Genomic DNA, 13,270 nt, shown 5'->3' on the forward strand with positions numbered 1-13,270 from the left:
AAAGAGAAAAGATGATTCGGGCAAAAAGAGTGGTTTTAGGTTGTTTGATAGGTGTGTTTATTTAGTCACTCATCACGTGTCAATGATTTTTTTTTATTTTTTATTTTTTTATTTTTTATTTTTGTTTTGTTTATGGTCTTTGTTTGTTGCTAGCAATGGTAAGTGTGTTGTATTGTTCAATTACTCGTCACGTGTTAATGAATTTTTTATTTTCCTTTTTTCTAATTTTTTTTTGGGGGGTTTTATTTATGGTCTTTGTTTTTTGCTAGCAATGTTGGGTCTCATCATTGTCGTTCCACACGTCACATCACCATTTTTATTTTATTTTTGGGTGATAATTCTCAATGATAAGATTTATGTACAACTATAGAAGTAGTCAAATCTCAATTGATAAACTTCTGCATTGTTAGGATATGTTACAAGTGATATAGAATATGGGTCTTTTGGCATGTATTGTTTATTGATGTGCATAGTTATCGAATTACTGTTCATGTTTTGGATTTTATGGTTGTGTATATAAGTAAAACTTCGATCACTCTAACATTCTAAAAATAGAAAAGATGCTTTGAGCAAAAAAAGGTAGTTGAACAGTATATCGTTTTCCCAAAATTCCCTCCATGTGCCCAACAACCTTTTTTTTTTTTTTACACTCTTTAGGTTGTTTGATAGGTGTGTTTATTCAGTCAGTCATCACGTGTCAAGGAATTTTTTTTTATTTTATTTATGGTCTTTGTTTTTTGCTAGCAATGGCAGGTGTGTTGTGTTGTTCAATTAGTCATCACGTGTGCAATGAATTTTTTGTTTTCCTTTTTTCTAATTTTTTGTTTTTGTTTATTTATGGTCTTTGTTTTTTTTGCTAGCAATATTGTGCCTCATCACTGACCTTGTTTCACACGTTGCATCACCAATTTTTTTTTTTTTTTTGGGTGATAATTCTCAATGATAAGATTTATCTACAGTTATAGGAGTAGTCAAATCTCAATTCATAAACTTCTGCATTGTTAAGATATGTACAAGTGTTATAGAGTATGGGTATTTTGACATGTATTATTTATTGATGTGTATAATTATCGAATTACGATTCATGTTTTGGATTTTGTGACTGTGTAAATAAGTAAATCTCACCTTATATTACAAAATTATTTTTTGGTATGGGTCTTTTGGCATGCATTCTTTATTAGTGATTGTCATGTTAATTAATTCGAAATAGAATCAAAACTATTCTTTCATGTCTTTCCTTTCATTTATCCTTGTTTGTCTTCCACTTCTCACCCTATAATCAAAGATTCATTATTTTTCCAATAAATCTCACTACTATTCTTTCATGTCTTTCCTTTCATTTATCCTTGTTTGTCTAGCACTCCTCACCCTATAATCAAAGATCCATTATTTTTCCAATAAATCTCACTATATACAAAATAATACGGAGTAATTTAAATCAACCAACTTCGATATAGAAAAGCCTCAAAAACTCGTGCACAAAATAACTTTTGATGAATTTGTTGTCCACTTAGGCCATCAATTTTATACTTCGTATATCAATATGTATCTCTCTTCCCGTGTTCCACCTCACCTATGACTAAAACTCATGTCCATCAATGAGTCAATAACCTTATACTCCCAATGGTTACCCATAATATTATCGGACGAATTAGCATTCAATGAGTCTACTTTGTATTTTATGATCTTGATTCTTGATTAATTATTATAATCTTAACCCTTATTCGACCCATATAAAATATAGATAAACCCGAATTCGACTTCACCCAAATTAATTTTGGACTCAAACAATCAGTACAAGGCTACATATACTGATATACTGCTTATGTTCAGAAATCTTGGAGAGAAAAAACAGTGTCAAAAATGGCAAGAGCAGCAGTCTCAGCATCCCTAAAACTCTTCTCCCTCAAATCATCTTCTCAATCTCTCTCCTCCATTCCCACTTCCCTCTCCTTCACCACTTTCCATGCTCCTTCTTCCTCCCAGAAGAAGCAGCAGGAAAGGAGGAGAGAGATTGAGAATAAGAAGAAGACGGCTACTTCTTCGCCGTCTTCTTCTTCCGCCATTGTTGTAGCTTCTAGCTCATCGAAAGCGAAGTCGAAAGCGGCTTTGGCAGTTGTGAAGAGGAGAACGAGGTCTGAGAAGGAATTCGATGAGGAGTATGTTAAGAAATATGGGGATGAAGATAGTCATATTCCTGTTATGCTTGGTGAGGTTATGGATGTGTTTGATTCTTCTTCGTCTTCGTTTCGCCTTCGTTCGTTTGTTGATTGTACTCTCGGTGCTGCTGGTCATTCTTGCGCTGTTAGTTTTCTTTCCCTCTTCTGATTTTTATTGAATTGTAATTTGGTGTTTGAAATTCAGGATTTTGAAATTGTTTGGGGTTAAATTGATGATGGTGGTATTGTTTATTTAATTAGTGTATGTTTTGTTGGATGAATTGAACTTATTTGATTGAATTGTTGATGGTGTTGGTTGGTTTTGTGTGTGAATTTTGTTATTGAAAGAATTAGTGTTGTATGTGATTGCTGACATTGCTCCGGCTTCTGACCTACCTTATGGATTATGGTAGAGCTCTCGAATACGAGTAATAATCTTATTTGGCATTTATCTGAAGTCAGTTGAGCAGCCTGGTGGAATGTCGGCAAATGAGTTATAATTTGTTCAGTTCTAGGTACATTTGGGTGGATGTAAGAAATTGTAGAATGGTGGGTAATTGTCTTAAAGCTCCTTTCCTCTCGAATGAAAGGGTTGTATTGAGAGATTACTCTGCTTGATCAATACAAGATATCCCCAATCTTCCTCTAAATTGCTGTATTTCTGCTTTGTCATCACTTTGTAACTTCCAGTTCCTAGCATTTGTTTGCTACCCACATATATGTGCTCCGTCCCTCGCTCTTGTCACCAATAAGCAAGTCCGTTCTAGATCAAAAGTTTGCTTGTGCTTCCAGGTTTCTTTCCTGCACAAGGCTTGTGCCTTTGCCGCCAAAGAGGCAAGAGCATACCACTCCATACAATCCGATGCAAAACACTTAGACCATATGTCCGTGACACCATGCACCTCAAATTAGTAATCAAACTGACCTATGCATAACTCAGTTTATTGTTGATATACCTCAATCCAACAAATTATCTTAGCACTCTAAGGATTATTGAAAATTCATTATCTATATGATTATACACTGTATAAACTAAGATCATGTGCTCCAGTTATCATATGGCAATCAGATAAGTTTCACCCTTTCTACCAACCTTATATTTATATCTAGCATATATATTCTTAGAAAGAAACTATATATTACATTTTGTTGTGCAAGGTGACAGGTAAAACTTCTCAGGAAAAAACCTAATATTTGTGCGAGAAACTTCATGGATTGGAGACAGAAAGCTATATGTAGTTTTTTTTGTGTTTTTTTTTTTTTGGGAAGACTTAATTGAGGGCTAACCAAACTTGTCCAAGTTCAAGAAATGCAAATTAGAAAACATAATGAGAGATCCTAGAAACTTTAAAAACATTGGAGTTTGTATTCTTACACATGGGCTACCTATTTCACCTCATATTTGCAATTTGGGAGTTATTTAAGAGTCATATATGGTTGAGTCTGACCAATATGCAACAACAAAACCTTAGTTCCAAAATGAGTTTTTGGGATTAGAAACATTAGTGAGCTTTTGGGATTAGAACCTATCATGATATTCCAGCCCTTTTATAAGTTTGTTGCTGATACTTTATTACATCTTAAAGTCTGTTTTTTCTGTAGGGAAGATTTGAAGTTATCTATAGTGGTAATGCTATTATGTAACTTTATGTCGTTGAGTGGAACTGTGGAAGGTTTTCTTCCTAGTAGAGTAGTATATATCTTGTATGGTTTACATGTCTCATGTTAAATACGAGTATTCATATGTTTTCCCCTTATCGTGAATACTTATTTAATCATAAACCCTCTGTTGACATGGAGGCTACTCTTAAAATTTCATTATTTCTGATGCTGATTTTTATAAATACAACCCACAGATAATTCAAGCTCATCCTGAACTGCAAACATATATTGGATTAGATGTTGATCCTGTAGCCCATGACAAGGCTCAATCCCGAATCAACAATATGCTGGACAGCACGCCTGCTTGTTCAAATACCAATCTGAAAGCTCATATGCTTTTGAGGAACTTCAAAGAAATCAAACAAGCAATTGGTCAGGTTGATGAAAAGCTTTTACTCTCTGGAGTTGATGGTATTTTGATGGACTTAGGAATGTCATCCATGCAGGTAAACTTTTAAACACTCTCCGCAGACTGCGTTAGTACAATTGAAATATTTAGTACAATTGTTTCTGTGATTTTCAAATTTGAATTCCTTTGTTTTTAGTCAACATACATGGTGCAATTGGTTTAGTTTTGAAATGCAAGATAAAAGGTTCAATCTTTTATAGCTTCTGATTTCCCCTGTAATGTATAATTCCATGCCTTACAGTATACTCTGAATGTACATATACATCTATATGAAATTTAAATGTTACATAGAGATGCTCCCATGCTCTTCTCAGAAACACTTGCTCTGCCAGGGAAAAATGAAGGCCACTTTTTCAATGCATCAATGTTCATATCTCTCTATCAAAGCTTTCTATGTCTTGTTTTCACTCTTTCCAATGTAGAGATCTCTAAAGCATATCTCAGTCAATATATAGCCCCAGTTATGTGTAAAAAAATGATCCATAGAAACTAAATACTTTTTTACTCAGCTTCTTTGACGTGAGTTAATGGATTCATTCTGAAATGGTGGTTAATTCTCTTAAAAGTTGATTGAACTTCTTTTAGCTGGTAGCCTTCTCATTTCCTAATACCAAACCATAACTCAGTATACCCAATGTCTTTGTCCTGTCTATCATGCAATTCTTTATCTCTTCATTTCAACTCTCACTTGTTGCAAAATAAGAATGGCAATGGGTCAAACCATGTAGTATCTGACTCTAGCTCAATAAACAATCAGACCTTAAATCGGAGTCCGACTCCAATAGCTCCAAATCCGCCTCCGAGTCAATCAGACTTTACTGCCTCTGATCCTGACTTAGATCTGACCTAATTAAAAAATAAGTAAAGCCATTTTATACATGTCCATAGTTGGAAAAAAAAAAAAAAAAAGTATATTCTTGTTCCTAATTGTACGTTTAGAAATTAACTGCAATCAATATGTATCGTCTAGAAAATGGCAGCATAAAAATTGAGTCTTGAGACTATCAAAATTAATTTTCTTGATGCAATTAATACTCCCTCCGTCCCTGAAAGAACGACCCATTTGGCCCAATTTTTGTCCCAAAAAGAATGACCCATTTGCATTAAAACATCCGCCAATTTGCAACAATATTTGTGCAAAATTAGGTTCCCCATATAAAAATTTGATTTTCCATGTAATTTTATTACTTTCTCTCTCTATTATTTTACAAACCCCGTGTAAATTTATTTTTTCAAAATACTTTTACTTCTTGTTATTTAACTTTCTTAATACCCGCCTAATCAATCCAAATGGGTCGTTCTTTCGGAGACGGAGGGAGTACTTCATAACTTCTAAATCCATATTCTTGTGATTTTCAATCCTAGACACCTATGTAACAATTAAAAACAAGTAGACTTCATTTTACGCAATCAATTTAAATATTTTTTTGGAGAAACGAATTTATATTGGTTGTGTAAACATAGGTGTATTTATAAGCTAATTTATTACTACAATTCATATCTATACCAAATATAAGCAATCATCATTTCATTGAGAGGAAAAGAGGAGGGGCAGTAAATTGATTTTGTGTCCATTATATTATTAAGCTAATTTCTTGGTTTCATGATCTAAATTTGCAAATTGGTGAGAAGGTTTTGGCTTATGGATTTAAATCTCTTAACTGTTAATTGAAGAAGAGATAAGAGTGTGGGAGAGAAATTAGAAGATTCAAATTTGAGAATAGAAGAATGCAAATGGAATAATGAACAGCATGAATAGAATAGGGGGTGGGGGAATCAGAATTGGATAAGGTTTGGGAATTTAAATAAAAGAGTTCTCGGTAATTATGACTACCAGGTTCATTTTCATTACAGATCAAAATCTAACTGGGTTCACTTGGACTTTTTTCATCAGATGAAGTTGGACTCAAATTGGTTCAAACTAAATTGTCATCCCTAGCACAAACACTTTCACACCTAACAGTAACTATTATTTTCTATGGGAATGCATGACCTGTAATCACTGCAATCTAACTTTGATTGGGTTGGGGCTTGAGAGTCATAGCCTAGAATTAACTCAATGAAGTACCTCTAGCTTTCTGAGTCCTTGCATTTTCTTTTACAGATTTCCCATATCCTTCAGATTTGTAAAATGTTGGTTTATCTTCACACCTCCATCATCTCATCCTGCTGCTCTTTTGCACAATTCTTCAGTTCTTCCTGCCCTTTTATGTTAGCTGATTGAATTATGGTCAATGTATCTGTTTGGTAAAGTGTAGATTGGGGCAAAAAGAGTAGACCCGACCCAAATTAGTGGATTGAACTAGTCAATCTACTACTCAATGTTTTTCGGTGAAGTGTAAATTGAAATGAATCTACAATTTTTTTAAATGCTAAATAAAGGAGTATTTTATTCGAAGATTTACCTCCTTGAAATTAATATACTCATTATTGATTAAACTGTATCATAGTTGCCTTATGTTACTGTGTACTCAACCTACTCGTAAACTATAACATTCTTATTTTTCTTTTTTTATCTACTATCTGCTGGTCTAATTTGTTAATAAAAAATTTGTTGTGTGCGATTTGCAATATTGTGATTTCAATTGCATCAACTCCTTTATCTTTAGCAGGAGCTTTGTTTGTATGTTTCTTTGTCCTCATCGAGATTACCATCCTCATGAGCTTGTAGTGACCACTACAAATTTACAATATGCAGGTTGATGATCCTAGAAGAGGATTTAGCATGCTTAACAATGGGCCACTTGACATGCGAATGGATCCTAAGGTATGAGCAAGACTTCATATCACCCTTTTTTTCTCATTGTTAGTTGTAAGTGCTATATAGCTGCGTCTTTAGTTAAGGGATTGTACTAGCAATTCTTTTTTCTTTTTTCTTTTTTTTTTAACTATTTGAGAATAAAATCAAATTCAGTTTCTATATATTTGATACATATGAGTTTATAAGAGCTAAAAAAAAAAAAAGGCTTTGATTAATTGATTACCACCCAGCATGATTATTTACTTGCAAGATTTGCAAAGGTCCGGACAGATGAAAATGTATGCTGTTAATCTATTTTGAAGTCTAGCAGAGAGGAATATTTAGGGTAGTCTCTTGTTTATTGTAATATATGATGATCATCATCATATGATGTAGGAATCAATATGACTTCAGATTTTGGTTGGTTCTCCGCAATTTCAGAATCTCCCTGTGAAATGGCATGCTCAATACCTTTATTTTATACTGTGTGTGTGCGTGTGTGTGTGTGTGCGCGGGGGAAGCAGAGGTGGACAAGGAGAGCTAGATGTGATTAAAAAATGAAGCAAGCAGATAAAAACCATATCTTCTTTACTTGCCATGTTTTGCTGGAATGTAGGGTGTACATAGCCTCCTATCTCTTGTGTAAATCTTGTTAGAATTTTGGTATTAATTATGTGATTAACTGAATGGAACAGGAATGTAACAGGGTAGTTTAAAAGCAGAGGATATACTCAATTCTTGGCCACCAACTGAAGTTGGGAAAATCCTTCAGGAGTATGGAGAAGAAAGTAACTGGTATTCTCTTCAGAACAAGATTGTCAAGGCTCGTCTAGGTGGCGGATTTCATACAACTGGTGATTTGGTGGATCTTATTCGCGGTACAACGTCTAGGGTGAAAGGTATGATTATAATAGAGCTGACCGTCCATTGCAAGGCTATTATATATTAAAAAGGAAGCTTTTACAATATACATCCTTAAATACAAAGTGTAATTTTTCTGGAATTAAAGGGGTTATATCATTTATTCTCAGGTTTATTTTAATATGTTCTTTGCCTGATGTCATTACCATAAAACTAAATTAAAATGGCCGATGAATTTAAGTTTAATGATTAATTTTGCAAGGAAAATGGGTATTGTGCGTGAAAAACTGATAATTCAAAGTGATTCAACAGGAGGTAGGCAGGGTTGGATAAAGACTGCTGCACGGGTTTTCCAAGCGTTAAGGATAGCAGTTAATGATGAACTCAAAACCTTGGAAAATTCTCTTTACAATTGCTTTGATTGTCTTAGTCCTGGTGGCAGGCTCGCAGTCATATCTTTCCATAGTTTGGAAGACAGGATTGTAAAACAGACTTTCCTCAACATCATCAATAACATTCCGAGAAAAGATGACACTGTTATAGAAGAGGGAGGATTTGGAGCTGAACCAAAAGAGTTCAACTATTACCCCGGCGAAAAGGAAGTTTGGATTAAACAAGTAGTTAAAGGCTCTTCTGGGGTAATCCTCACTAAGAGACCTATAACAGCAACTCCTGAGGAAGAGAAATTAAACTCGAGGTGTAGGAGTGCAAAGCTCCGAGTGATTCAGAAGATGTAGGAGAAAGTTAAGATATTAGTCAACTTTATGGAGGAAGAAATTTTGCTAGAATTTTTTGAACAGTATTAAGGCCTTAAGGGACAGCACAGCTTTTATACAAGACTTTGACTATTTGCAAGTCCGCATTTCTTAATCATTTTGTAATTGCAATTGATTGTTACACTTATCTAATATATAATTTAATCTATAACAGAAATTACATCATTCTAGGGTATGTGTATTATACAAGTATACAACATTTAAATGACTGCCTGATTCTGAGATGGGGTGTTCTTGTGAACTGAATACGCCTCTGCTGCTGTACATACATCAGGACAGTGCATAGCGTGCACGTGTCCGTGACTATGTCCTGTGCTCGCACGGTTCATGTCATGCATATGCCACCCGGAAAGCCACCGAGTGTACTTTTCTTTAGGTATAGAGTTTGTGATCAACAAGGTAACAAGTATGACTACTTGCAAAACTGTTGAAGGGTCAAATCAACACATGCAGATTAAACACTTGCTCAGCTCAGCCACTAGAAGGCGGCTTAAATGAGTGCTGCTATTTTGTTTTGTTATTAAGAAGATGGCGTGATTGTTTGACTAGTCCGCAACTATATTAAGGGTTAGGTGCTTATGGGTTGAATGCAATGATATCCATGCCGCTTTCCTACATGAAATGGGTTGGATTTTCAAGCCTGCATTAGTACATACTTTGCTTTGCTTTGTCACAAATTATGCCTTGTGTATTGACAATTGTGTCTAGTCAATTTCGTCAACTAAATAGAAATAGAGGGATTAAGAACACCGGCAAATTATGATCACTATTGCTACTGGTCCCTCTTTTATTAAAGATTGTCTTATTTGACTTTTCACAACCTTCAAAATACAACAGAAACTTTAAGTTTGAATGAAAATTATAAAAATTGATACACTATGATTGCACATAAGTATTAATTCTTATAAATTAGAGAATATAAAATGAGGTATCCATATTTTGTAAATAAAAGGATTACTAACTACTACCCACCCAACAACCCTTTGAGTACAAAGCTTCACATCACATTTAAGTTTCCATAAAGGCTATATTGATTACTTCGTATTAATAATAATGTTTAATACCTTGTCATTCTTAGAATAATAAAAAAAAAAAAAATTTAAAAAAAAAGGTTAGTAAAAAATAAAAGATTTAAAACACAATGACAATACAAATTGCATATAAGGTGTAGGAATGTAAACTTATACATAGATACTCAATCTTAACCACTAAGTCAAGACCTTATTATAGTTATGAAGTTATCTAATGTTACGCTAAACCCTTGTAATATAGCTACGATTAATTGCTAATAGCCATGTACTTTATAAGATAAAATTAGACAAAATAGCCCATGATGTAGGGCCAAATTACGAATCATAGATGAAGGAGGATGTGTTTGAGATCCAATTTCCAAACCCTTGAATAATGGCTAATAATGATGTAAAAGTAATTTTCAATCACTTTTTTTCCGACACAATTACTGCCCCATAATGTGTCACCGTGTCATTTTACTTTTCTTCTTCCCACCAACTTTTTTTCCTTAATTTAGTACTTCAAATTTAAACTAAAGAATCGTACTACAATACTAGTCTTCTACCAAGTACTTTGTGATTTTGACTAAAACAGAGGAATATTAAAATGTCTCATCTTTTTTCGTCTTTTTAAAACTTATCTTCGTATTTTTTCTTTTAGTTGACATTTGACAAGACTTTCAAATTAATCTAGGTATCCTTTATAATTTTACAATTTTTATTTTAAGAATGTACTTGAAAAATGTACAATGCTTGAGATAAATCTTCTACAACGTAATGATTTTGAATAGCTATTGGAAAAAAATAGTGATTTATTTAATTTCTAAACATGGATAGAATATTAGAGTTGAGGTTTTGGAGAATTGTGATAGAAAAGCTATAAATTGTAGAATACATATTTGCTTTTGACTTTCTCTAATCGAGTTTAAGGTTAAACTTATCCACTTTTTAAAAATTCAATTCAATCCAAACCAATAGCCTTGTTTAGTAAATGACTTTTTATTGATTTTTCTATTAGCTATAGCTTTAAACTTTTTCATTTGGTCAAACAACCAAAAAATTTATTTGGTATATGGCCTTTTAAACTAGCTGAAAAGTCAAAATGAAAATCTGCTTGGAGTAACTTTTAATTTAGCTTTTGGGTATCAAGTTACTAATAATATCTAACAGCCAATTTCACTAAAGAAGCTTTTAGACGGATAAAAAGTCAAACATCCAATTAATAAAACTAACCAAACAACCAACAACATATTGCCAAACAAGCTAATAACATATTAGAATTATATTAGAAATATAAACAAAATCCATAGACTAAAGTCTATTATACATCTATTGAAATTCAAACCGAAAACCAAACTTTCACCCATACCCTTTAATTATAAATTGTGTGCCTACTAATATGTCAACTAACAAAAGATGGAAACAGTTTTCCACAATTAGGAAAGAATATTAGGCAGACAACCCAAAACATCCCCTTGGATAAATGGGTAAAACACAGTAAGCTAATCATAATCATTTTACACTTTTAACACCCATATAATATAAGCTAATCACAATCTTATACTTCTTGAAGTTAAAGTTACTTACTTTTCTTCATTTCTTCTCTTTTTTTCTCTCTCTAAAAATGAACTCAGAAAATGAAGAACAAGCTGCAACTACAGAGAAAACTACTGCTTCTGCTGCTGTTTCTGCAAGTTCTGCAACAGTTGCAAGCAGAAACAATGGAAGATTAAAAACCCCTTCAAATTTCATAGGCAGACATCGTTTAAAAGCTGCAATTTCTCATCTTGAGCAGCAAATCCAGTTTATCCAGGTTCATTATTCTTCCATTTTTGTCTAACTGTTAATACGATACCCCCTCTGTCCGGAATTAATAGTTTCGTGCAACTTGAATTAATAATGTGACAACTAAATCGGAACAGAGGGAGTAAATATTTTAATATGGAATTTTCTACATTATTTTATTCTAGCTCAATTCAATAATTATGTTCCTATTTTTTTTCATGTATGTTGTTTTAGAGTGAATTAGATGACCTTGATACAATTGGTGGACCTTCAACAGTTTGCAATGAGTAAGTTATAATCCCTCAAAATCATATTTCTAAATTACTACTAAAAAAATTTGGTTGATTTTCCTAAATATATTATTTTTAATTGATAAATCATTTTCTGTAATAATTTATAAAAACAGGATAATATCAGGAATTGAATCAGTTCCAGACCCTCTTCTTCCAATGTAAGAACCCATTTTTTAAATTTGTTATTTATATCATAATTACAAGTATTTAATTGTATTACTTGCAATATTATTAAAATAACACTTGTATTAATTAAAAAAAAAAAAAAATTATCTGAGATGTTTACAGGACAAAAGGGCCAGTGGATGTAAACTGGGAGAGATGGTTTGGAGGAGCAAGCAGTTCAAGAAGTCACAGGCGTTGGATCTGAACAAGATGTTACAACAAACGACAAACAGATGCAGTCTCCATGTCACTAATTACTGTATTTTGTTTGACTAATCATATTTTGTCGACATGTTTGTTATCTAACACCTAATAGAATAATTATATTAAATTACGAGTTTGGGCTCTATCTTATTTCGCATGTTTAATGTTTATTACACGTTTGGGTGCACGTAGAAATAGGTATAGCGCACCCAAATGTGTTAGGAGGTCTCATGTACTTAAGACTAAATCTTTAGTTTTAAGGACGATTGTATTAAGGTGTTAGATATCAAACATGTTTATTGTTTAAAGTTTATTAATGTTTGACGGGTTGTCATTCCTCGTTTTGTGATGTCAATGTGTACTTTTGTTTAAAATTATCCCCGCGTTTGATTAGGAAGGATGACAAATCCATATAATATATGGGTTTTTTAAAAAAAAAATCCCATTTAATTGGAAATTTATGAGGCTTTCAGACAAAAAATGAGGACAATTTTGAAAGAATTCGAAGGAAACCCCCCCCCCCCCCCCAAATTTGGATGATTTTACTATCTATGAGGTAAGATTATTAGGAATCACAAAGACACTATATAACATAAACTACTCAAATGTTAGGAAAGCATAAACCTCAATTGATAATTTCTTCCTCAATGTCGAAACGACGAGAGATTACAAGTCTCAACACAATTAAGAAAGTAAGAATGAGGCTAATAGAGCTCATATAATTATCTCTAATGGAGAGCACCTGCATTTCTAATTGCTTTGAAGATCCTTTGAACAGGTTTATAGTAGAAATTAAAAGAATAAAAACAAACGCCAAGAGATACTTAAAGAAGGTTGTTGAGATGATATACTATGGAAATATTAGCTAATAATTAACTCGTACAATGTACATAATTTTCATTTATTTTCCTTATTAATGGTAGAGAGAAAAGTAGAGGTTATGAAACAAGGATATGATGTGCTAATAAAGATGATGTCCCAAATGATTTTGATTTTTGTTGTTGTTGTTGTTGTTGTTGTTGTTGTTGTGTCAGAAGTTTTTGACAAAAAAGAGTAACTCATGATATTTTAAAATAAAATTAAGTTTTGTGCTTAGAAAGCATTAGGCATTTTTATAGACAACAAAAAAAAGCAAGCAACTCAATTTTGAATTTAGTAATGAACTTCATATATTGTACTCCCTCTGTATAATGTTTTGATTTTTCT

At 32.9% G+C, this 13,270-nt stretch overlaps 2 protein-coding genes across 2 annotated transcripts; both read left to right on the forward strand.

Moving 5' to 3' along the window:
• The first annotated feature begins 1,820 nt into the window (after positions 1-1,820).
• LOC145594845 (uncharacterized) lies at positions 1,821-8,763 on the forward strand. The gene is made up of 5 exons (XM_081651187.1): positions 1,821-2,304; positions 4,016-4,267; positions 6,929-6,997; positions 7,677-7,869; positions 8,144-8,763. The coding sequence occupies exons 1-5, from the start codon at positions 1,864-1,866 to the stop codon at positions 8,566-8,568; spliced, it is 1,380 nt and encodes a 459-aa protein (XP_081507313.1). The 5' UTR covers positions 1,821-1,863; the 3' UTR covers positions 8,569-8,763.
• Positions 8,764-11,124: 2,361 nt separating this feature from the next.
• LOC145595707 (guanine nucleotide-binding protein subunit gamma 1-like) lies at positions 11,125-12,398 on the forward strand. The gene is made up of 4 exons (XM_081652125.1): positions 11,125-11,430; positions 11,637-11,689; positions 11,809-11,853; positions 11,984-12,398. Exons 1-4 carry the CDS (start codon positions 11,242-11,244, stop codon positions 12,063-12,065), a joined length of 369 nt encoding a protein of 122 aa, XP_081508251.1. The 5' UTR covers positions 11,125-11,241; the 3' UTR covers positions 12,066-12,398.
• The last annotated feature ends 872 nt before the right edge of the window (positions 12,399-13,270 follow it).

Source organism: Chenopodium album, chromosome 19 (assembly GCF_948465745.1).
Source record: "Chenopodium album chromosome 19, dcCheAlbu1.1, whole genome shotgun sequence".
In the NCBI taxonomy this organism is placed as follows: Eukaryota; Viridiplantae; Streptophyta; class Magnoliopsida; order Caryophyllales; family Amaranthaceae; genus Chenopodium; species Chenopodium album.

Bases quoted from the DNA above. Each gene is read 5' to 3' on its own strand.
- LOC145594845 (XM_081651187.1), top strand. From the start codon at position 1,864: ATGGCAAGAGCAGCAGTCTCAGCATCCCTAAAACTCTTCTCCCTCAAA. The intron at 2,305-4,015 runs GTTAGTTTTCTT...TACAACCCACAG, and splicing joins CTGCTGGTCATTCTTGCGCT to ATAATTCAAGCTCATCCTGA. The intron at 7,870-8,143 runs GTATGATTATAA...GTGATTCAACAG, and splicing joins TACAACGTCTAGGGTGAAAG to GAGGTAGGCAGGGTTGGATA.
- LOC145595707 (XM_081652125.1), top strand. From the start codon at position 11,242: ATGAACTCAGAAAATGAAGAACAAGCTGCAACTACAGAGAAAACTACT. The intron at 11,690-11,808 runs GTAAGTTATAAT...TTATAAAAACAG, and splicing joins CCTTCAACAGTTTGCAATGA to GATAATATCAGGAATTGAAT. The intron at 11,854-11,983 runs GTAAGAACCCAT...AGATGTTTACAG, and splicing joins CCAGACCCTCTTCTTCCAAT to GACAAAAGGGCCAGTGGATG.